This window comes from Saimiri boliviensis, chromosome 8, assembly GCF_048565385.1.
Source record: "Saimiri boliviensis isolate mSaiBol1 chromosome 8, mSaiBol1.pri, whole genome shotgun sequence".
NCBI lineage: Eukaryota > Metazoa > Chordata > Mammalia > Primates > Cebidae > Saimiri > Saimiri boliviensis.
In genome coordinates, this window is record NC_133456.1 from 36,939,903 (window position 1) to 36,965,326 (window position 25,424).

The 25,424-nt window shown below is 40.0% G+C and overlaps 1 protein-coding gene across 3 annotated transcripts in view; it reads right to left on the minus strand.

Moving 5' to 3' along the window:
• Positions 1-2,857: 2,857 nt before the first annotated feature.
• The window catches only part of TIGIT (T cell immunoreceptor with Ig and ITIM domains), a 32,127-nt gene continuing 9,560 nt past the window's right edge, over positions 2,858-25,424 (minus strand). For 2 of the 3 annotated variants that reach the window (XM_074405358.1, XM_003935437.4), the window contains 2 exons: positions 23,689-23,795; positions 2,858-15,408 (listed from right to left, as the gene is read on the minus strand). In XM_074405358.1, the coding sequence (XP_074261459.1) occupies positions 15,178-15,408; positions 23,689-23,795 (338 nt within the window). In that variant the 3' untranslated portion in view covers positions 2,858-15,177. The remainder of the gene's footprint in view (positions 15,409-23,688; positions 23,796-25,424) is intronic. The other variant, XM_010345965.3, reaches the window with a different exon arrangement.

Sequence of the window (25,424 nt, forward strand, 5' to 3'; positions counted from 1 at the left end):
GAATCCAAAGTGACAGTTTTGAAGGTTCCGGCACAGTAGGAAATGATCACGAACCATATCAATGGCTAATGTTAAATTTCTCTGAGCACTATCACCTGTAGGGGCATCAATTTGGAAAATTCTCAGTTGAAGCCTCTTTCCTAAGATTACAACAACATTGGTAACCTGTCTCTTTCTCTCTCTTCTTTACTATCCGTCCAAGTCTACTGTTCCAAGTTTAAACATTGTTCAGAAAATTGTCAACCTTGTTAGCTATAAAAACTTCATTTAGAGCCATCAAAACTAGCATAAGAAATTCCTTAGGCCCTCAGAGCATTATCTCTGTTTTAAATAAGAAAATAAATTCAGAGCTCTTAACAGGTATTTAGAAATATGTATTGGATAATCACTAAGAGGACACTGACTGCACCAAACCAAAGTTCTAGAAAGAAATGACTGACTTTTTTTTTTCCCCTGACATGGAGTCTCGCTCTGTAGCCCAGTCTAGGGTGCAGTGGTGCAATCTCAGTTCACTGCAACCTCCACCTCCTGGGTCCTGGTTCAAGCAGTTCTCCTGCCTCAGCCTCCCGAATAGCTGGGATTACAGGCGCCCATCACCGTGCCCAGCTAATTTTTGTATTTTTAGTAGAGATGGGGTTTCATCATGTTGGCCAGGCTGCTCTTGAACTCCTGACCTTGTGATCTGCCCGCCTCAGCCTCCCAAAGTGCTAGGATTACAGGCGTGAGCCACTGCATCCAGCCAACTTTTAAAATATATTCACATTAACTGTCTTGGATATTTCTCTTGAGGCTTTGGGACACTTCTTCCTTGAAACTTGCATATCCATTCCAGTTCTGTCACCAAAGATTTTAATCTTCAGAGCCCAACCTCCTCTCTCCCAGACAGAAGTACTACAACAGGCTCAAAGGATATGCTTTGGTGGTCAAGGAATTACACTTTGGTTTTCCTTCTGTTCACAGTGGTATTTACAGGAGACCTTGTCGTTAGAGGAGGTACTGAACTATCTTTATGACTTTGGATTTGATCAGAGGTTTACAAAATAGACAAAATAAAATAATAATACTAGACACTGTAAATTATCTTTAATAGAGTCATGACCTGGAGACTGATGGAGAGAAAGAAACTTCCATGGAAGAGAGTGAGCTAAATCATTTAGAACCAAACAAGAGTCATTGGTGAAACATAGGGCAGCATGTACACAGTGCAGATTAGGGTTCTGTATGGCCAGAGCCAACAGCAGTGACTGGTGGGAGAGTCAGACAACTGGCCAATGAAGTCAAGATTAAAAAGCCACAGTCTGGATTTTGTTGCGATTGCTAGAGTGGTTGAAACGCCCACGTCCATGGCAAGGAAAATGCTTGGAGGCTGATCTGTTGTGATAGTGCCTTTCTTGTTGTAGTGAGTACTAGATTAATAATTTATTCAGTTACACTTTTCTGGACCATTACCCCCAGTCTTCTGAGGAGGTCTGAAGGGATAGTATCCACTTAGGATGAAGGGACAGGATATTGCTCCTGGAATGCTGTGATTTGATGATATTTGCACTAGATTCTAAACTCTCCTTTAAACTGGAGCAACTGACTGAGAGAAAAACCAAGGACAGCTCAAAGTTAAAAGAAACCAAAAGCAGTATTTTCTGACAGATAACCATTTCTTTTTTTCGTGGAAGAAAACTTCACACTGTTGGCTACCAAGCTCAGTCAACTCTTACCAGTTCTGTTTCTTTATTTTTTGTTTCCAAATGGAACCATCTGTGTGAATTAGTCATCGGTTAGGGATAGTTAATGTAAAGAGCCCCTGCCATTGAAACTTTGCACACCATCTCTGCTTTAATGAAGGCAAGGGCCAGTGGGCAGTGGTAGCGGGGGAGGGTCCCTCCAGAGCCACCCAGCCCTCCAGGAGGCCAGTAAGCGTGGATATCATGGCAGGAGCTGAGCTGACATATATTTACTCAGAGGACATTGGGGTCTCTAGCTAATCCTAAAGAATACTCCACAAGAGAAGGAAACTAATGTATTGTGGGAAATAAAGGGAGATGGTGCCCGAAGTCTGCCTGTTTCTCTTCTCTTTTCTTTCCAGCCTCACCACCATGTCCTCTCTTACAGAATTATATTTCATCTCATATATTATATGTTACCAGAAAAGTCATTTGGTTCCTTGGTTTTTCTCTTTATCAGTGGACTGGGAATTCCTCCAAATTAAAAATGAATACCATTAGCAGCTCCCCTGTGTCCAGCCAATTTCTCAAATGCTATCCACCTGGTCTTGCTGTCCACCTAACATAACTTGGAAGCTTTGGCTGGCTCAGCCACCTGTCCACTTTATTTTGTTTCCATTTCCATTTGAACTTGAAGTGAGGCTATGGAAAGGTGGAAATCATGGGAATGGTTTGGAGGCTGCAATTCTAGGGCATAGCTTGTCACAGGAGTTTATGTTATGTAAAATATATCTTTCTACACCCCTTGTCATTTTAATCTGTTGCCCTGATTATAATTTCTTTATATTTGTGGTTATTTTTATAAGAATAGAGTCCATTTGCTATGTCTATTTGAGTACTTTTTTCTATTGTCCCTACATGGATGCAGTACCAACCTGTTAATGAAATATCTTTTTATTATATTATTAATATGTAATTCTACTGTAGACCAAAAATATAAAAACAAATTTGTTCATTTTAAAGATATAAAGAACTAGGGAGTAAAAGATTAAAAGTTGAAGGAAAAGACAGAAGAGCAGTGGTTAACTATGTTGAGTTAGAAATCTGAGAGTAGCCTTACCTGTTTTTTAACCAGTGCTTGCCAATCATACCATCGTTGGGATTATGTAATCTTGGCTCCTTCATGCTTATGTTCTCTAATTCTTGTTTGTCTGTTTGTTTTCTTTAATGTAATTGAGGTTGCACATCATGCTATTTTTGGCAATGCCTAATTCTATTATATTGTACTTTTGTCAGTCATTTCCTTTAGAAAGATGGGGGGAAACGTTTATTTCTTCTTTTAATTTAAAATTTGTTTCATGCACTGGAAATAAAATTGGACACATTTCACTGTTTAAAATATCAGAAACAAAACAAAGCAAAAACCACAAGGAAAAAAACCCAGCAAATAAACAACAGGAAAAAAAAGCTCTGAAAAAAATGTATTTGTACTGAATACACATACAAACTACATCCCACATGAAAGATTAATATCATCAAATAAGAAAAAGACATAGTTTAAACTACAATGCTGAAAATATAAAAGGTACCTGGTAGTTCAATGGGGGTAGAGAAAACAGAGCATTCCTCTGAGATCAGAGATCTTGTTATTACTGCAGTTATTGTCCAGATCAGTTAAATGTGGAAGAAAGTATGGAGGAAATAACCCCAGCCTTCTTCATACCACTGGATTTCCACATTACCTTTTAACCTATGCTTGAGCTCCATTTTGAGAAAAAATATTTAAAAACAAATTTGGTATGTAACAAATTTGTGTGTATACATATATATGTGTATCATATATATATGTATACACACAAAAATGTGTATACACACATATGTGTATATATGTATACACATATATGTTGAGAAAGTCGTTTGTCAAGATGTATGTGCACAGTACACACATGGACACACTTCAGTCCTCTGACTTCCCATGTGCTACCTCATGTATTTCTCTTCTCTTGAGGATTTGCAATGGATAGTCATACAATCTGGGGACTGTCAGTGACTCATTGGTATCAGCATATGCTAAAAAAGCTCTTGAATCCAACCTTAAAATCTGATCTCTTTTCTTCAGCATCCCCCAATACCAGACAGGCCCGTTAACCCAGACAAATGCACAGTAAAGGAAGAACAAAGATATTTTTCTTAGCCAACTGGCTCTATCATTGTTTAATGTTTGCTGGGGTTTTTTTTCTGGTTTTGTTTTGTTTTAGAGCAGGGGTGGGAGTGGATGTAACTTCACAATCCTAATACAGTAAATGTTTTGCATCTTCCATGTTTTATGCAAAAACAGACATTTAAATCAATAAATAATTGTGCCCTAGACTGAAAGTTAATGTTTAGGAGAGGAAAAAAAATTGTTGGAATTTTTTCTACATTTTTTTGTGAAGAATCTTTTTTGGAAAGGAAGGATACATATTTTTGTTGTGTAATATTTTCTATTTTTGAATGCATTTTATTGGTACAAGACTGTTTTTTTGGTGAAGACATTATTTAAAAAAAAAAAAAGAAAAAAACTAATCGAAAAGTTTGCCCTTAAGGATATGCTGCAGTTTTGAGGTTTAAAAAAAAAAATAACTGATTCAAGATGCGTGTTAAAAGTTGGGATTATATTGTTGTTTTTTGTAATTGTTACAAGAAGAAGTTTGTACCCACTGCTGTTTATTTTGTTTCAGATGAGTAAGTAAAGGGATTGTTCTTGTTTTATTCTTTTTTTAGAGAAAAAAGCTATTTATGAAATGTCAAAAACACTGGACTGTGAGTTTAAGTGTGGAAGCATTTTACCACCCTGTGTCTTCAACCAATTATGGGAAACCCCTTTTCTCTTCCCCCCTACTCCCCGCCTTAGCCTTGCCAAATGAGAAAAATATAACAGCCGTCAGATTATCGAAGCCACCGAAGCCCTGCTTTAATTTTTATGGTTTGAAAAAGTTGGAAAACCAAAGTTAAATTTATTTCTGAAATCCTGCTGTGCGTAGCCCTTTTTTGTATGACACAGCCGGTCTCTGCCTCTCTGTCTCAGATCATTGCCTTCTTAGGGGCTGGGGGCCAACCTGATGCAAAGAGAAGTATAAAGGTGGTGAGCCTGAGAGTTGAGGTCTCATGAAGTAAAATGTGAGTGGGACTTCATCCTCTCAGTGGGCAACCACACTTTCCCATTCTGAGATGAGGCTGCCAAGAGAGACACTGCTAACACTGCCTGAGGAGAGCGCCTCCCGTCTCCTTCACCCTCTGCTTCTGAGACCCTCCTGTTACTGTTATCATCGTTCTTTAGCATGGCTCCGCCTTTCTCAGCTGCCCTCATTCCACGGATGGGAGCGGGAGGCAGGGACCCAAAGGAGGGAAACGGCTGTGGGTGGTGTGAAGGCCCTCCCCAGCCCTGAGGAAGGTGGGGCAAGGGACCACTGAGCACAAGGGATCTTGCCCGCCTCCTCTTTGACTCTGTGGATTATCCATCCATCTGCTCACTGTGAAGATGGAGAGGCAGTGCCCTAAGGCTGTTCAATAGCTTTTCCATATTTTTTCAACATTGAAAAAATAATTTCTAAAAACTGTGATATTTTTTAAAAAATCATTTGGCTGGAGGGAAGGGAAAAGGGAAACACCAAAAGCTGTAACATGATTAACTGGAGATATTTAACTGGGGCACGTACTAGACCAAGACAAACGAAATTCCTTTCTGGACTCTAAAGCAGCCGAATCTTGAGACTGTCAATGACAGAAAGCTGAAGAGAGGCCTCTATTTCTTCCTTTCTCCTTTCTTCTATCTAAAAACCTTCTTTCACCTTTTCCCACTTCCCTTGGACTACTGCCCCAATGGCCCCTTGAACTCCCATTTCATGTATGCGAGCACACAGACACACACACACACACACACACACACACACACACACACACACACTTGCAAAATACCATTTTTCTTAAGGATTGTGGGACCGAATAATATCACGTGCCTTCATCTTTTCCTTTTATAGTTAGATTAACCTCTTCCTTTTTACATTTTTTTTTAAAGATAGGGGAGGTTGATGTGTTCATGGAAGATTTGGGCATTGTTTGAGAAGTAACTTTTGTTTAGCACATTCCCCCTAAACATTAAACACAAACATTTCAACCCCTGTATGGCACTCTTCGAACACTTAAAGCATTGAGTAACCGGATACATGACAGCCTAAATCCTTTTGATTTCAGAGCATTTCCTGAACATTCTATTTCATAGACTTCTTTGATTTTTATCAAAAATGAGGTGAGCAATGGCAAGCAGCCTTGTTCTCCCGATTTGGTGCTTTTGCTTGTGGTGTGGGGTGGGCATGGGGGGTTGGGGGGGTGTGGGTGTGTTTAGAAAAAAGGTGCATTCCTAAAGGTCTCTGGTGCTGAAGGGCCTCGAGTTCCTTTCAGAGACTGTATTTGACACACTTTAGGTACACACAAACGAATGGTATCACATGCAATATTTTAATGGAGCAATGGGAGAGGCTCTTTTAAATGGGGTTTGCATCTTTCTGCAACATTTTGATTTCTCTGGTGCCTTATTCCTACCTGATGCTGGCACTCACATACCCACAGGAAGCTGACACAGAAGTCAGCCTTAGGCGTGGGGACATATGGGTGATGTTTGAGCATGCAGGGGCCGTGGGGAGGTTGGTGTCAGTTGGTGGAGAAGGGACTAGATGGTATCTCTTAGCCAAGGCCAAGCAGGGACTGCACAAATCCATTATAGTCAAAGTTAGCAATTTTGAGACGCAAACACAATACTTCATTCTTCCTCATCTGAGCTTCCTTCCTTCTTCCTTTTCTATCTCCACCTTCTCATAAAGGTGCTGCTGCTGCTGCTAAGGTGCCCAGAGTCCAGAATGCCCAGTAATCACTCAGGCACGAGCCTGGCACTGCCACATCAGCCTCCGGCTTGACCGAACCCAGGTTTCTCTTGCTTGGGGCTGAGAACTGTCAGATTTTTCTCATCAAAAATGTTTTCCAAGGAATCAGTGAATTACAGTTTTTCTGCATTGAAAATGCACTTTAAAAAATAAATTAAAGCTCCAGACTGTTTAAAATATACAGAGGGAGCAGGGGAAAGATAAGCATGTGCTAGTGTCTGAACCCAGTTCAGTTTATCTCCAGTTGAAACAATATACACTATATTATGTATAAATGTATACACACTTCCTATATGTATCCACATATATATAGTGTATATATTATACATGTGTAGGTGTGTATATGTGCATGTGTACCCACATGCACATAACAAAATCAGATGCTCATTACAAATCCAGATGCTCATTACAAAACCAGATGCTACACAAACAGCAGCAGAGGAAACAAGGTTGGACTCTTGCAACAGATCACAAAAAATAAAAACAGCTACTTACAGTGACTTAGGTCATTTCTGTATGTTCATAAGAAATGGACTGTAACAAGGAAAAAAGGAACGGAGTTAGTGAAGGAGGAAAAATGGGCAAAACCATCTTGATCCGATGTGAATGCAGTAATGTTCTATACCATTTCATCAGTTCTTTCTTTTAGTCATGTTGATTTGATTTCAGTTTTTGACTGTTAAAAACATTTTTAAACTCAAATGACCCACAACAAACTGAACAAAACTACTACAGTGAAAGCCCTTTTCAGTGAAAGATGTTAGAAACCTCAAAACCCTTGGCCTGACTCAGAACTACCATGTGAAAATCAGTACTCTCTTAATGTTTGAAATAAAAACTGAAAAAAAAAAAAAAAAAAAAAAAAACTTTTTTGAAGCACCTTAACGTGGCCATCCATTTGAGAAGTGGGTGCCACTTTTTTCTTTGAGCACCTTATTGATGTGTTTTGCTATCTGCTGTCTTTCTGTTACCTGTTGGCTGAATGGCTAGCTGTTAACGTACACATGTGCACAGAACAGTTATCTGGGCATGTATGTTCTCAATGAAGTTTACTGTGGTGACTGCTGAAAGGTGAATCCATTTCCTGATTTTCCCGCCACAGTGTTGTGATAAGATTCGAAGAAACCCTTTTCCCTGCACACATGTTTCTTATCACATTGTATCTTAATATGGAAAGGAATATGGTCCCTTTTTTGCAATTGCTACTGTGTATACACACACACACACACACACACGCACACACACATACACTGTATATTTAGACCTAAAATACACACACACACACACACACACCCCTGCGTACGCACACACAAACATATCCATTCATTCGTTCAAATGGTATTTCCAGTGTCTGTGTGTCACTGTTTATGCAGTTTCCATTTCCCAGTGAATTTTGAACGGAGGGCAACTTTTCTAACCAGATTGTCTTTTCAGACCAAAGACCTGGGAATTGAGGAAGAGTTTGGAAAGAGGGAGAGGCAAGGAAAGAGAGCTTTAAATTGAAAGATTAATTTCCCAAGAGGAATCTGGGCTGAATGACTGTAGTGCTATACCCTCCAATCTTCGCAGGTGGGCATGGAACACTGCTTGCATCACTCTGTGCATGGTGTAAATTCGTTTATCCACAAATACTCACATCCATCCATCAATATATACATGGTTTGGGATGAGCAGGTCAATCGTTTTGAGAGGGAGTTTGTTCCTTTTTTTTTCTCATTATACTCTTAAATTGTTGTCAGTTATCAAACAAACAAACAGAAAAAATGTATGGAAAAACCTTGCATACGCCTTTTCTATCAAGTGCTTTAAAATATAGACTAAATACACACATCCTGCCAGTTTTTTCTTACAGTGACAGTATCCTTACCTGCCATTTAATATTAGCCTCGTATTTTTCTCACGTATATTTACCTGTGACTTGTATTTGTTATTTAAACAGGAAAAAAAACATTCAAAAAAAGAAAAATTAACTGTAGCGCTTCATTATACTATTATATTATTATTATTATTGTGACATTTTGGAATACTGTGAAGTTTTATCTCTTGCATATACTTTATACGGAAGTATTACGCCTTAAAAATACGAAAATAAATTTTACAAGGTTTCTGTTTTGTGTGGAAGAGTAATTGATGTTGCTAAGAATGATGTTTGTTTTTTGGGGTTTTTGTTGTTTTTTTTTTTAAATGTTACCAGCACTTTTTTTGTAAGTTTCACTTTCCGAGGTATTGTACAAGTTCACACTGTTTGTGAAGTTTGAATATGAAGGAATAATTAAAAAAAAAAAAAAAAAACTCTTCTCTTGGTTTCCTATTGTGTCTTCTTTATACTGTAGTTTCTGTTTTAGGCAGTTCTCTACATTATTTTGCACATTGTATTCTAGGTCTAATCTGAGATTATTTATCCAAACTGAGGACTCTACCTGGAAGGCCAGAAAAGTTCTGATTAAATTAGTTCTCTCAATACAAGAAGTAGAAACTGCAGACAGGATTGGTGATGTTGAAGTCACTTTGAGGAAATATAAAACAAATTGGTGTATTATCCTATGCATGTTCAAACCTCAAAAGTGGCAAGGCTCACTTACTGCTCTACAGATTGATTCACGTGTTTTCCTTTTCCACATGCTAATCACTCTCTGCCTATTGTGGAAATAATCAATTCCATTTGATGACACTTTACCCACCTATTATTGTGTCCATCCATCTCTGTTTTCCGTGAATCTATCACTGAGTCTCCTTTTAAACTCTTGGGTTTCTTAGTTATATATGCAAAAAAAGGAAAGTTCACGGCACAAAACCTGCCCCTATTTGATGACTTCGGACACTCATAAAGGACTCATGTTGAGTCCAAAGATCTTTGCTTGCATGTGACCCTGCCCACAAGAGCTCTCTGATCTGGTCATTCTTACAGAAATTGCTATTATGAGGAAGAGAACATATCTTACTTGTCCTTGGTAAAGTCAACACAAATTAAATTCACAATGTCTTCTGTATTTCAGTCAGTATTGTGCAATGTGTGAATAAAAGAAAGGAAATTATTTCAGCCATGAGAAGGCTTAAAATCTAAAAACTGGACATAAAAAGGGTTTGTGTAAAATCAAGAGCTAGATTGTACCATTCAGACTCTCAATGCCTAGGGAGTTTCTAAACTAACGAAGTTGATAATGGCTAGAGTGAGTCAAGAAAGGGTCCAAAGAATAAGCAGTCTAGTTCAGGGACTCCTAAGAGCTTTGAGTTGGAGAAGCTGAGTGTGGACAGACATTTCCACCAGTGTGAGGAGCATAAAAATGTCCAGGCATGAGCTTAGAATGGGAAAAGTCATCAAGAGACCTCTAGACTGAGAGGATGTGAATAAATTCCTGAGATTTCATGATTATCTCTATGAATTTAAATATTTACTTCTTGCAACTCAATCGCTGAACTTCTAAGTCAACCTTATTGATACCCTAGAATTATAAAGAGAAAGAAAATGTTTTCATGATGCATAATTTGTCCCTATATGATTTCTGTGAACCAACATCTTAACAATGCCAGCCAACTTCACCCAGAGTCTTGGATCTCTCTTTGCACCATCTACACACTTTTGAGTTTTCTTCTGTACCTGTTAAAAACATTGTGGTGCAATTCACATACAGGCTGTAATAATTATAAATGACACATAAACTGCTCATGTGGCACTTCACAGTTTACAAAGTTTCTCCTTAATATACTTTATCCATCTTCACAGTCACCCTGTGAGCACTGTAATGTAGCTGTGAGTGCACTAATTTATAAAAAACAGAGGTTCAGAAATAATGTGTTCTTCCAATACAAAACAATTTAAACCAGTGGCTGAGGTCAAGTTCCCTGAAATCCAATAATATTTATATCATACCAGCATTCTCAAACTTGAGTAATTTATACACCCATATGAAGGAAAAAAAAGACTTCCACGGACCTCCCCAATGGAAGAGAGTCTGTGATTATTCTTATTGTAATGCTTAGTAATAAATAATATGCATAATTACTTTATTATAAACATTCTTAAACATAACAAGTGAACTCAATATGCTTATACCTCTTGTAGAATTATAAAACTAAAAGTTACAAATTGAATACAAGTAAAATTATAAAATTAATAATGTCTACATTAACAATGAATGCATAGAGTGATGTTTTGCTGAATCTAAGTCGTGGCTTACAAAGTTAAGTATACTGCACACATCCTTCTAAATACAGCATCCCTACATTACCATGTGCAAAGTAAAGATAATTCTCACTTCACTTTCCTATTATTTCAACTACTGCAAAGTTTTCCACTGCTCCACCCATCTGGAAGTAAATGGATCATTTATAAATTAAGCTTCTGTGCCTTTAAATCAACTTGATTATAAACACAAACATAGAGGCCAAAACCAATGGCAATACTCTGTTATAAGAAGGTTATCGATATCCAGATATATTTGACTTCTTTAAAAATTATCATTTCATTTAAAACACACAATGTTTAAATGCTTACAGAGAAGTTGTGGACCCCAAAGTTATATCTGCAACTCTTGGCTTTCCTTAGATCCCATTTTTTAAGAACATTGATAGATAACCTTGGTTGTTCCCAACCAGTTTCGTTGCCTCTGTGAAAACTTCTGTGGCATCATAAACATTATCTGGTAAACATGCTCATGGGGCAGAACCCAATGATAATATTAACCCAGCATCTTGCAGCTGACAAAGCAGTCAGCCACATTCCTCCCTCATCTTCTTAAGAACCTTAGAAAGATAGTAATATTATCATTTTACAAATGAGGAAATATTTATGAGTCTCTGATAGGTTAAGTGGCTTATCCAAAGTCATGAAACTAATTGCAGAGCTCAGCACTTGGAGCAAGTTTCTCAGTTCCCAGTCCCCTACACTGCATAATTACTTATTTTTGATATCTGTGAAGTCCATCCGAGTTTTAGTCCCAGAGAAGGTGTTCTTCACAGCCTACATGAAGTCAGAATGAATACAGTCCAAGGTAAGTCCTGTGATAAACATCTATTCCTTCCTAACCCTGATGCGTTGCAAACTTCTTGACAGTTTTTGGCCCTATTTATGTGAACTGGACCACTTAGCTACCTCAGATACTTTTTGGGGGAAAAAAACTAAAATAAATAAATATACGGTCTGCTTTGACCTCATGGTTTGTCTTGATCGGAGGATGGATACAGAAAAATGAGGAGAACCCCCAAGTTTCTTCCTGGTGGTAGCCATTTCAAATGGGTAACAACTGGAGGGCCATCAGTGTCCTATGAACACAGCTCTCTGTGTTTATATGCAAGGCAGTTACTAGAATTGTGATGTCTAATATACTAGCCACCAGTCACATGTTGCTATTTACATTTAAATTTCCTAATTAAAATGAAATAAAATTTAAAATTTAGTTTCTTTGTCACATTAACCAAATTTCAAGAGCTCAACAGCCACATGCAGCTAGCAGCTACCATACTGGATGGGACAGACATCGAGCGTTTCCATAATTGCAGAAAGTTCTCTTGGATAAGCATTGTCCTACAGTAACTTATGCAAATAAATTCCCTCGAGCATTGAGTATATCATTCTGACTTCCAGAATGTCAGGTTCTTGCCACACAAAAAGCTCCCCTGGACCTCTTGACAGGTGTGACTTGGCATGGGTTTGGGAAACTATCAGTTACAGCCAAGAAGCAGCACCTGAAAGAGTCCAAAGACTAAACAAAACTCACACTTCGCAGCTGACAGCCACAGCCACACTGCCCATTGCCCGCCTCTCTGTGGGGTGGGGTGTGCCTGCCAGAATGCTATCATTGCTGGACAACACACCCAGCCTTTCTGACTGTCCAGCTCAGCACTGATGGCATCCGAATGAACCTGAGTGTACAATGAGTTACACTGAGTGTACAACTGAGCCCATTTCATTTCTGGGGCTCACGGGGCGAAGGGAAAGGGCATGAAATAAAATTGCATAGTGAGGTCCTGTTCAGTCATGAAGAACATCTGTCTCAAAGTTCCATACCTCAAAGTTTCTCACATTTGTTTACTATAATTATTGGGATTATATATCGGACTTGTAAGCCCAGGCTCAGAATGTGGGCAGGGAATCAGTAATGTATTCTTCCTTGAATGCTCATTCATAGATTTGTCTATTTGCTCCTCCTGTTAAGGAATCCACAAGGGGACCCAGAAAAGCCTGGCATTGCTTTCTGTCAGCACAGCGTGTTCCCCTGCCTCAATCTTTTCTGTGCTTCCCTACATATTTCCGAAAAGACACCGTAAGTGGGAAAATCTTCTTCAAACACTATTTTGAATGAAAGAAAAAGAAATGGAGACCAATAGATACAGATAGACACCCTCCCTGGGTATCAATCAGCTTGGCTTGGGTTAGCTACTAGAGTGTCACAGTCCCATAGAAATATGAGAGCCACATATGCAGTTTTAGACTTTTCAGTAGCCATGTTAAAATGATAAAAAGAAATGTGAAATTAATATTAATATATTTTATTTCTCCTAGTACAGCCAAAATATTATCATTTTTGACAATCAATATACCAAAATTACTGAAGTAGTATTCTTATTATTCATATTCAATCTCCAAGTCTGGTGTGATTTTCACTTATGCCAATTATAACAACGCATCTTGATTCATCAACCATCTTACCTGGTTGATGGCCACATGTGGCAAGCGGCTCCGTGGTGGACAGCACATGTCTCCAGGAATCTGGCTGTGGAGATGGTCTTCTCTGGTTCTCAGAGAAGAATCTAGTTCAGTGAATTCTATTTAAAATTTTTTTCAAAGCGAATCCCATTTTAGTAACCTGACCCATTTCTAACATGTATAGGCCGTTTAGTATTTTATTACCATCCCAATGGTGTTTATAAATGTTTCCCAATTACCATAATTACGTTAAATAACACCCAAATCTCAGTCCAACCTCTGCCGAACATACATCTCCTCCAAATCAAAACACTACTCCATTTTCACCATTACGTTTTAGTTCACTTCCAATTTGTGAATTGTGTTCTGTTTCCAACAGATTTGTGCTAATTTTGCAAGAAAGACACTGTAAACTGTCACAGCAAACAACAACATTTTTACATGCATCTATCCTTCTTCCAAAAGACTTGGAGCTCCAGACAGATTTCAGTTCATTCTTCCTAACTATGTAACCCATTTGGTAGAAAGGTGAGAACAATAAAAATAAAAATCCAAGGCAGAATAGGAGTTGAATTGTCTTGTTACTAAGACGATTGTCAACCCCAGTCTATGTCTTAGGAAGCAGGGCCTTTATTCTTAGGAAGCAATTCTTTATTTTAACCATGGGCAAAACCCAGCCTTGCTTCACATTCTCTCTTGGTTCCTGGGCCCATGAAAGAAAATCAGTCACCAGTAAATCTAGCCTCCCTGTTCATTCCTCTGAGAGAGACAGTGGAAGGATAAAAGTCTTCTAAGATTCAGCCTGAATGCAGTTAAACAGAAATAGCCGTCAGTTACCCCAACCCCAGCACAAAAAGGTCAGGGAGTAAATAAAAGGGTTCGAAGAAGTTAGTTTAAGGGTTTTTATTTTTTAAACCCTCTATTACCTCCAGTCCCCTTTTTTCCCTTAAGAAGAGCCCTTATTTTAAAAATCTGCATTTTCCTTTTAGTGGGAAACGTTCTTTTTTGAAAGGCTCAGCAGTGTATTGATGCAGAAAAGGTAGATCAAGGCCCAAATGCTAAGACTTGGCTCCCTCCGCAGGCACGTGCGTTTCCTGGGGCTTCCCCAGCACACATGGGTGGAAGAGCCTACAGAGCAGTGTGTCAGGCTGTCTAAGGGGCGAGTATGTCACAGCAAAAGGGAACTTGAAATGCTTGCCAAGAGAATAAAATCTGGAGTTTGCTGGCTCCCTTGGTGCCAGGGACTTCTTTGTGGGATTTTCAGCTTCACGAAGTTCCCTAGATAAAACTCCTGCTCCTCCCAGACCAGCCTCACTATCTCCTTGGTGGTCCCAGGCCACTTCAGCACAGATAAGCCTATGCCAACTACCTCACCCCAAACTATCATCTCTTCCCGAAGGCCTGCATTACATCTTCTCCTCTCCTTACTATAACACCTTTTCAGGACAATGTTGTCTCCCCACTTAACTGTAAGTTCTTGAGGGCAAATATACCAAGATTCAGTCACTCTCAAATCTCCCCATAGAGACTGATACCAGGCCTTATTAATAACATGCCTTTGAATGAGTAAATGTTACCGAAAATGACAGTGAAAAAATGAGATGAGGATGGCTCTGCAGTCATGCCATCCGCGTCGTCAGCCACAAAACCTTGTAGCCCAAAATGCTGGCCAGTGCCATTATGAGGACCTGCTCAAACAGCCAGATTTAAAATAGGGTCAAGATATTTTTAAATTTTGCATTTATGATCAAGATCCAAGTTACTCACCCTAGGCCTGCCATAATGCAGAATGGCATAGAATGAAAAGGTCAAGGAAATGAAGATGAAGAAGAAGATGACATTTATTCATGCAACTGAACACACACAGAGAGCACTGATGGAGAGTACAGCTGCTTATGTATGCATCTATAATGGCAAAGATAAAAGTTTATCTTCCAGAAGATGCCTCTGGTTGCTAACCAGTCTCTGTCAAGAAGCTCCCCAGGCTTCTGTAACTTAGGACATTGAAGTAGTCATGCAGCTCAGCACAGCCATCTCCCCCCTGTTCTCCGCAGAGCCCAGCAGGTGCAGCTTCTGCCTGGACACGGCTTCCTGCAGATGAGGGAGCACTGAGACTCTGTTCCTCCTGTCCAGCTGATTTCCTCTGGAGGCCGCTTTCCACAGAATGGATTCTGAGAGATTTCTTCTAAAAACAAACGAACTACAAAGTGAGTATGTGGGGATGTTATTCAAATGTTACTCCCCAATATGACACATATTGAGAGTTATCATGATCTCTCTCTTCCTTTTTACCCACATACAGATGGGCAAACTTGTTCTTACCAACACCAATTCCTTCGCCCTTAATTTCTCAACCGCGATACAGCTAGATTTCAATTCTAACCACTCCACGGAAACTACACTTGCTATATACACCACGTGCCACACACCTTGTTACTTCCTGTTCACTAAGCTTAGTGGGGCAGTTTTCCATTCTCTATTTTCTTTTACTCTTTACTGTACTTGACTCTGTTGGCCTCTTCCTTACTGAAATGCTCTCTTTCCCTGGTTCCTATGGCATCACTCTCTCCTGATTCTCTTCTCCTCCTTTGAACCCCCACCATCATCTTCAGCCAAGCCTGCCCCTTTTCTGTTTGCACAAAACCTCCCCAAACAATGGGGTTCCCCATGGTTCTGCCCTCTGCTTTCTTTCACAGTAAACATGCTCTCTGGTTACTTCATGAGCATCTACCTTCTTATATCTACAACTACCATCTGTCCTCTGAAGAGGCCCAAATCTCTATCCAAACTAGCCCAGGCTTCTGCCCTAAGCTGCAGACCCAGGTGTCTACCTGTTCACTGGGCATCATCATCTGACAACCCACAGCAAGCTCAGACTCAAATTATCTCAAAGGAAACCATCACATTCCCTCCCCAACAAACCACACCTGCCCTTATATTCAATGCCCTGTTTTATGGCACCAGCTGATCAGAAATCTGGAGGCTGATGTTCAACTCAAATTATCTATAAAACCTCATTCAATTTTAATCCTAGACGGTTCTGAAATCTACTATGTCTTTTCCATCTCTATATCCATGTCTTATCTCTCACCTGGGCTTCATCCTCACTGTCTCTGGATTCTCTCTTACTTCTAGCCCAACTCCACATGGTCACCAGCAGAGTGATTTTCAAAAATGAAAGTTGGGTCAGTCCATGCTTCTGCCTAAAACTCTTCAATGGCTCCCACTGTGTATAGGAGGGTACTTAACCTGAGATGCACTGATGGATTTCAGGGGATTTGTTAATTGCATAGAGAACGTTGCCTAGAGGGACATTCTTCTAGGAAGAAAATCCATAATTTCACTACATTTCCAACAAGAAACTGTGATGATCCCCAAAACATCCCTTGTGATGGTCCCGCTCACCTTTCCAGTTTACATGCCAGGAAAAATGCTAAGTGCCTTACATGACTCATTATTTCACTGAAGTTTTCTCATGACCTTATGAAGGTAATGCCATCATAGTCAGCATTTTACAGAAGAGGAGACTGAAGGTCAGCAAAGTTAGGTGACATAACTACTCAAGTGGTGGAGCTGGGAACCAAACCTACAACTGTCTAATTCCAAAGACCATGCTCTTAAATAATGCAATCTATGCATTATTTCTTCCATTTCTATGCTCTCAAGGTCTGTAGCGAATGCTGTTGGTACCTGTCATAGCTAATTTTAGGTATCAGCTTAACTGGATTGAGGGACCTGAGAGAGCTGGTAAAGCCATTTTGGGTGTGTCCGTGAGGATGTCTCCAAAGGAGATTGGCTTTTTAGTCTGAGTGAAGTGAGTGGGAAAACTCCACCCTAAATGTAGCCAGGCACCATCCAGTCACCTGGGAGCTTGCCTTTCCCAAAACAGAAGAGATGCAAAATTGGTCTTTCTTTCTTTGGAGCTGGGATGCACTCTTCTCCTCCTGTCCTGGGACGTCAGGACTCCAGGCTCCATGGCTTTGGGACTCCAGGATTTATGCCAGTGCCCCCCACTCTGAGTTTTCAGGCCTTTTGCTTTGGACTGAGAATTGTACCAACAGCCTCACTGGTTCCAAGGCTGTTGGACTTGAACTTCGACATGTTACCAGCATTCCAAGGTCTCCGGCTTGCTAACAGCCTGGGGTGAGACTCCTTCCTCAGCCTTTACAGTCACATGAACCAATTCCCCTAATAAATTCCCACTTATCTATCTATCTATCCATCCATCTATCTATCTCTCCTATGGATTCTTTGTCTCTGGAGACCCCTAACTAATACACAGTTTCTTCTCAGATGCCTCTACCTGACCAGCACTCCCATTTTCCAGATGCTGGGAGTATAGGTTGTGAGCTCATAGCAGCCCCTTCTCTGGAGAATTGCTCTTGGGCGTTCCCTGGTGAGCAGCCAGAAATGATACTGACCTAGGTGGATTTCCAAAAGGCTATCTCCCTGTCTGAAGGTTCAACCAACTCTTTGTACAATTCTTGCTTCAGCCAAGTCTCCAGCTGAAACCACATCCATGCTGAGCTTTCTTCCATTGGTCCTCCCAATACTGCTTCTGTCACTACCTTTCATCTGAGAGCCGTCCCAATATAAGTCACTCTCACGAGAATTTGCATGTCAGTCTCTATTTCCCGGGAGCTGATGTAAAACAGTTGCTACTGGGAAGAATCCTAGAAGGCAGCCTGTAAGAACAGGATTGGGGAACAGAATCACTAACTCGCTAGATGGCAACACAAACCCCATGGCTGGTGGTGAAATGAGATGGGACACAGATGAAGAGAACTATGAGCTGGTGCAATGACTCTAACATTTGAGATGTATAGGGTAAATAGTAACTGTTAGAACTCTGGAATTGGGTAAATAATATAGAGTAAATAGTAACTATTAGGACTCAAAAGTGGCTTTTGCTAAATTGTACCGATGGACTGAAGAGAGAAAATGACAGCCTCGGCTCTATCAACAACTCAAAGTGTAAGACTTACAGCTCCTCCTTGGCAGCATTTAAGAGACACACATCTCTCCAGCAGCTGAAGACCAGGTATATAAGCTAATTGTAAAAGGGACAAGACTTTAAACAAGGCTGGATTCTAAGCCTATGTAAATTTTCAAGATGCCAAAGTTAGCATCTTGATAGTAGAGGAGGAGTCTCTGAAAACTTGGAACGAGGATCTCTGGAAAGATGCATTTGAGAGCTGTGAACCACCTGCTTCTCTTATACCATCTGGAGTGGCAGAAGTGGCCCACTTCCCCTTGATGGAAGAGAATCCCTGCTGAGACCTGCCTTGCCTCCCCTATTGGCCATCAGATCCATAATTAGGGTAAAATCTCTAACGGAGGAAGTGCTGGGTCTGCTAAGAGAAGAGAAAGCTTATATACTAAAGGGCCTGGCTAACATCTACTGGCAGGAACTGAGAGAAGATGCCTAGGCATGAATTCTGAAGGTGATGAATTCTGGTGGGGGTTACAACATAAGACTGGATGAGGAATAATCTGTCAGTATTGGAACACATAAGATTTAACACCCTCGCAAAGGCCCCAGAAGACAATTCTGATATACTGCTGTTAATAGAGATGACAACACTGCTTTGGCAAACTATGATGCTTGGAGAAGCGAGAGTGCTAGAATAAACCTACTCAATCAGAAATTGACAAACTGAGTTTCTTGAGTCAAATATGTCCCATTGCTGGTTTTCGTACAGCACATAAACTAAAGATGGGTTTTATATTTTAAGTGTTAAAAAAAAAATTTTAAAAAGTAGTATCTTATGCACAGCAAAAAAAAAATAATAATAATCAGCAGTGTAAACAGACTATCCATAGAGTGGGAGAAAATGTTTGCAAACTATGTATCCAACAAAGGACTAATATCCAGAATCTACAAGGAGCTCAAATAAATCGTCTAAAAACACAAACGATCCCATCAAAAAGTGGGCTAAGGACAAAAACAGACAATTCTCAGAAGAGGATATACAAATGGCCAACAAACATATATTAAAAAAAAAAAAGATCAACATTACTAATCATCAGGGAAATGCAAATCAAAACCATAATGTGATACCACCTTACTCTTCTTGCAAGAATGGCCTTAATCAAAAAAATTTAAAAAATCATAGATGTTGGCGTGGATGTGCTAAAAGGGGAACACTTTCTTTTACACCGCTGGTGGAAATGTAAACTAGTACAACCACTATGAAAAACAGTGTGGAGATTCCTTAAAGAACTAAAAGTAGAACTACCATTTGATCCAGTAATCGCACTACTGGGTATCTACTCAGAGGAAAAGAAGTCATTGTACGAAAACGATACTTGCATATACATATATATATATGTATATATGTATGTATTCCACTAAAAATATATATATACATAGTGGACTATATATATATATATATATATAGTGGAACATATATATATATAGGTATTTATATATACATATATAATATATATATTTACATATAAATACCTATATATGTATTTCTCCTCTATATGTGTGTGTATATATCTATAAATAGATATATACATATATATCTATATCTATATATATATATATATATAAATTCCTGCTTGTCTATCTATCTATTCATCCATCTATCTATCTCTCCTATGGGTTCTGTCTTTCTGGAGACCCCTAACTAATATACAGTTTCTGCTCAGATCCCTCTACCTGATACACACACACACACACACACACACACACACACACACACATACATATACATATGCATATATGTGTGTGTGTGTGTGTGTGTGTGTGTGTGTGTATGTGTGTGTAGTGGAATACTACTCAGCCATGAAAAGGAACAAAATAATGGCATTCCCAGCAGCCTGGATGGAATTGGAAACCACGATTACGACTATTACAAGTGAAGTAACTCAGTTCTCACTCATAAGTGGGTGCTAAGCTATGAGGATACAAAGCCATAAGAATGATACAATGGACTCTGGGGACTTAGAGAAAAGAGTGGGAGAAGGGTGAGGGATAAAGGACTACACATTGGATACAGTGTACACTGTTTGGGTGATGGGTGCACCAAAATTTAGAAATCACCTTTAAAGACCTTATTCATTCCCCAAAAAACTATTGAAATAAAAAAATATATAAAAATAAAAAATAAAAGCTTATAGAATGAAAAAGTAATATTTATTACACATAAAAATTATGTGAAATTAACATTTTAATGTTTATAAATAAAGGTTTATTGGACAGAGCCAAATATTCATTCATTTATATATAATCTACAGCACCTTCACACTACTATGGCAGACATAAATTGTTACAACAGAGACCATATGATCTACAAATCCAAAAGACATACTATCTGTCCCTTTACAGAGAAACTTTGCCAATCCCTGTACCGAATAACTTCAAAAATCCAATAGCTGATTTTGTTGGCTTTTCTAGGGAAGATCCAGAGAATGAGGGGAAAAAAGAAGCAGGAAAAGGATGTTCCTTTTACTAAGCTGGAAAGGAATGTGCTAGTGAGGGGAGCTCCAGCATCATTGAGAAGTTTGGTGGTATTTCTCCTCTAATAAGCTAGGGCTAAAGTAGGAGATGCTTGTACAGAACTGAATCCCTAGTAGCAATGAGGATGAGGAGATCTCAAAATAGTATAGGACAGATAGCAGCACTTAAGAAACAAAATGGATGTAATTACTGCAATGGGAACTAAGAAAGCTTGACCCATGGGGATATCAAAATGGTTAATAGAGCATGGTGTGCCCAGAAGAAATGTAGCTGGGCAGCCAACAAGCGTATTGCTTATATACATCATCAAAAGAGATCAAGACTACATGAGAGAAGGCTGACGCCAGCCAACCCCATAGAAAATCAAGATCCTCTGTCCAGCTTTCTGGAGTATGAACACTGCTGGTATGGATGCCATCCATTTGCCCCTTGGCTCTACTCACAAACCTTCTTCACCCTATTCTGTGCCCTGTGAAGACTGTACTGTATGTGCTACATCAATGAGTTCCCTTGTCTTCCCACCTAAGTTTGAGTTCAGCCAATGCAGAATGACAGTAGAGGAATAGAGAGAGGAATGAGATGAGGGTATGTAGTTCCCTTTGTTATCTCGGCAGGGTGGCCTTGGACTGGTTGTAACCCTCCAGCAAATACTACAGCACTTCTGAAGGAGGCCCCTCCACATAACTCTCTCCTTCCAGGCTCCAGTAATTATCCCCTCCACATCCCTTTGAAGAACTAGGAATGGTTACAATACCTTGCTACTCCTCCTTATGGTGTCCTTACATCCTACCAGACTTTTGGAAATCCTATTATTAAACTGTCTTCAAACAACCCAGTTTCAGAGTACTATATGTGTTCTCTGCTGGAACTCTGAATAATGCAAGTATAAAACGTTTTGAGCAAGGAGAGAGAGAGAGAGAGAGAAGACTGGCAACTATAGCCCAAGTACAGGAAAGAAGCAGCGAGGACTCCAGCTACACAGGAGGCAGTGGAAATGCAGAGAGGGTGGGGATCAAACACTGGGGAAGGGGAGAAACAGGACTTCATAGTTACCGGCTCCCTCTCTTCACCTTCTTCTCTTTCTCAACCCTCCAGATGACCAAAGTTAGTCCAAGTGCCCAGAATGAAAATTAACTATTTTTGAATCCTTAACAGGAAAAGTTTTTCAGCTTCTTCTAAAGAACTTTTGATTCTTTTATTCCAGACCATCAGGACACGGCTGACAGCAGAGATTTTCTTCACCAACCATCATAGCAGCTCCCTTCCCAGCTCAGGGATCAATTTTCATCTTCTTCACCTCTCCCCTCTATTCAATAATTTCTCTGGTCCTCGCCTTCCTCTAGAGGGTTCCTTTCCCCATTATGTCTACTGTGATAGCCAACACCTAAATGAAAATATTATAGGTTATTGGCTTTCCCAATAGCACCAGCCACATCTCAGCAACTGCAGTCCAACCAGGCTGCAGAATTGAGTTGTTAATTGAGAGGAATTAGAGTTGGAGGGAATGTGGGTTAGGATCTTGGGAGGAGGGTCTAGGATAAAGGTAGAAATTACAAACTTGTGTTTCCCAAAATGTTTATGACTTGAATTAAGGTGACCTGGGCTGAGCTGACTTAAAGGACCCAAGAGATCAGACAAAACTAGGAGTCGAAACTCTTTCACTCCTCCCGATCAATACCAGCAGCTGATTTCACTGATATAAATTCTGATTTATACACAAATTTCACTGATGTAATTCATTATCTATAAAGATTTTACATGAAATATGCCACTTGTTCATCACAACTCTATGATATAGAGCAAGCAAAATGATAATACAGCTATGGTTCTAATGTGTCCCCCAAAAATCCGCGTGTTGGAAACTTAATTACCATTGTAATAGCATTAAGTGGTAATGCTTTTAAGAGGTGATTAGACCATGAGGGATCTGCCCTCAGGAAGGGATTAACGTCATTATCTCAGGAGTGGGTTAGGTATCATGGGAGCAAGTTTCTAATTAAAAGTATGAGTTTGGCCCCATTTCTCTCTCTGTCTCTCACATGCACTCACTCATTGCATGATGCCTTCTGCCACAGGATGAACCATGCCAAATCCACCATGCTCTGGACTTCTCAGCCTCCAGAACCATGAGCCAAATAAACTTCTTTTCTTTATAAATTTCCCAATATATTGTATTCTGTTACAGTAGCAGAAAATAGACCAAGACAAATCCCCATTTTATATGTAAGGAAATGAAGACCTTGAAAGATTAAGTAACTTTCCTAAAAAGCATACACTCAGTGCCAAAACCAGAAACTAAATCTTTCAATTCCCCGTTCATTACTCTTTCAGCCATATAAGCTCTTAAGCTAAAGTAACAGAGGATTTACAACCTCCTGCTCTTGCAATGCACATTTTACCACCAATTTTTTTTTTGGAGATGGGGTCTTGCTCTGTTGCCCAGGCTGGAGTACAGTCATAGCTCACTGCAGCCTTGAACTCCTAGACTTAAGTGGTCCACCTGCCACAGTCTCTCGAATTGATGGAATTACAGATGTGAGCCACAGCCCCTGGCCTAACCCTACATTTTTGGAGTGTTTATTTCTCATTCTACAGACATGCTGAGTAGCCTAGCATTACCAAAAAGTTGTAAAAATCAAAAGAGCTAATGTGCAGAAAGCTCTAGCAGATACAGATGCCCACAATGCATCAAAATCATAGTAGATAAATTAAACTCTCAGAGCAGTGGCTTAAGGGATAGGCAGAAACCAGGAGTTACAGACAACAGCAAGATGGGTAGGAAACGCGTCCAGCTGTCCAGGGGCTCCCACTCTTTGAGAGAAACAGGGGAGAGCATAAATCACTGCACTAACAGGCAGAACAAGTGCCAAGAAAAAGGCAGAGCGCACTGGGGAGGATCACATCTGGGTCTCTTGCTGAGCAGAAAGAGAACCTGAAAGGACCAGGGTGGCAGGGGTAGGGGCGCCCGTGGCTGAGATGGGCAGCCAGAGCCATTACCTTTCTAGCCAACACGACCACCCCGATGCCTGCTGTGCAGATGACCACCAGCGTCGCGGCTGTGGCTCCAAACAATAGAATCTGGAACCCGGCACTGTGCTCAGCCACTAAAGGGAGAACAAAACAGAGGTGAGTGGCAGAAACCGGAAGTGAAGTTGATTTCCCCAGGGCAGCCTGAGCTTCATGGCAGAGAGGTGGGGATTGGCCAGGCCCTTTGTGTAATCACAGGACGGGAGCCTTTAAGCCCAACACTTGAGCAGAGTACCCTTCTGGCCCATCGTGAAATCAATGATGATCTTTTGAGCAGTGGTGTACCTTGTATATTTGACACCAGAGCAGGTTGTTGTAACACTCCTTTCCTCTATATGACAAAATCGTTTTCAGTAATCATGAAATGAAACAAAATGTCCAGAAAAAAACTCAGAAAGTGAATATTTTCTTTTATTAAATTCCAAATATGAAATCATATCAACAAAAATATTTAAATCAAAATTAAAATAAAGTTAATATTCAATTACAAAAGTGAAAAAAGCATGTGACCTTTTACCTTAAGCCTGTAACACTTATTTCCAGCTAGGCTGTGAAACCCTCTAGGGTATGAGGCTCTGGAGTCTTATCCTTTGCTGTTTTCTCAGCATCTGACACATAGTGAATGCTCAGTAAATATTTGTGGCATAAGTGAAATCATGAACTACTGAATTTCATTAAGAAATAACATGTAAGTGGAAGAAAGAAGATGCAGGAGGGGAGTTTTGAGGAGATGAGTAGGATCTGACCCAGGAAGAGTGTGAGAAAAAGAACACCATCACCTTATGCACACTGTGCTGTAGGTGGGTTTCCTGGCTCCCCCAGGAACTCGGGCAGGACTCAGGTATCCAGGAGAGTCTTGAAAGGAAAAGGGGGCAGCAGAAGTCTGACACCTTGTCCCTCTAACGAAGGGTTTGGGTTGCTAACAGGTGGCTTAGGAATCCAATCCATAATAAGACAAGGGTGGTGCCTGCAGAATTCAAATTCCCCACAACATGTTCCTCCTGCCTTAAGGGACTCAGTCACAGCAGACCAGGATGGCTCCTGGTTAGCACAGCCATACAGTTAGTTCCGGAGGAAAGAGGGCAGATGAAAGGCAAAGGGGTCAGTGGAGGACACCCTGCAGGGAGAGCTGCAGAGGGCTATCCATAAAACCCGAAAAGGATGTATGATCAGTTTGGGGGCAGAGCCAGATTGGAACCAGGGTTAGGCCTGAATTCTCTTATACCTTGGGGATAGATGAAGATAAGCTGGGGCTAAAAGCATGTTGAGATTTAGGGAAGATGAATATAATGAGTTTGATTAGATTCAAGGATACGTTAGAGATACAATTAGGACCAGAGTGGAATTTGGGATATTAGGAATATCAATTTCGTCCAAAATTTTTGGTTTGAAATAAAAGCACCAATGTCTCCATTCACAGTTATGGTCATAGAACAAAGATGTCAAGATCTTTGAAACAGAAGCAATCCTGAGTAAGCGTGACGTCACTACGTGCAGGGTGGAGAAGGGGCAGACTCTGTAAAAGGGTTACGTAAACCTTCTACCTATTAACCAGGTTAACTTTGGGGTTAAGTACAATTTTAGCATTAAGATTATTTATTAATTTATGAAGCTTAAATATTACAGATAGTATTAGGTTAGGGACTTGGACTAAGGTTTGAGATCAGGTTCAAAAAGAAGCCAGGGTTGGCGCAAATACAAGTAAT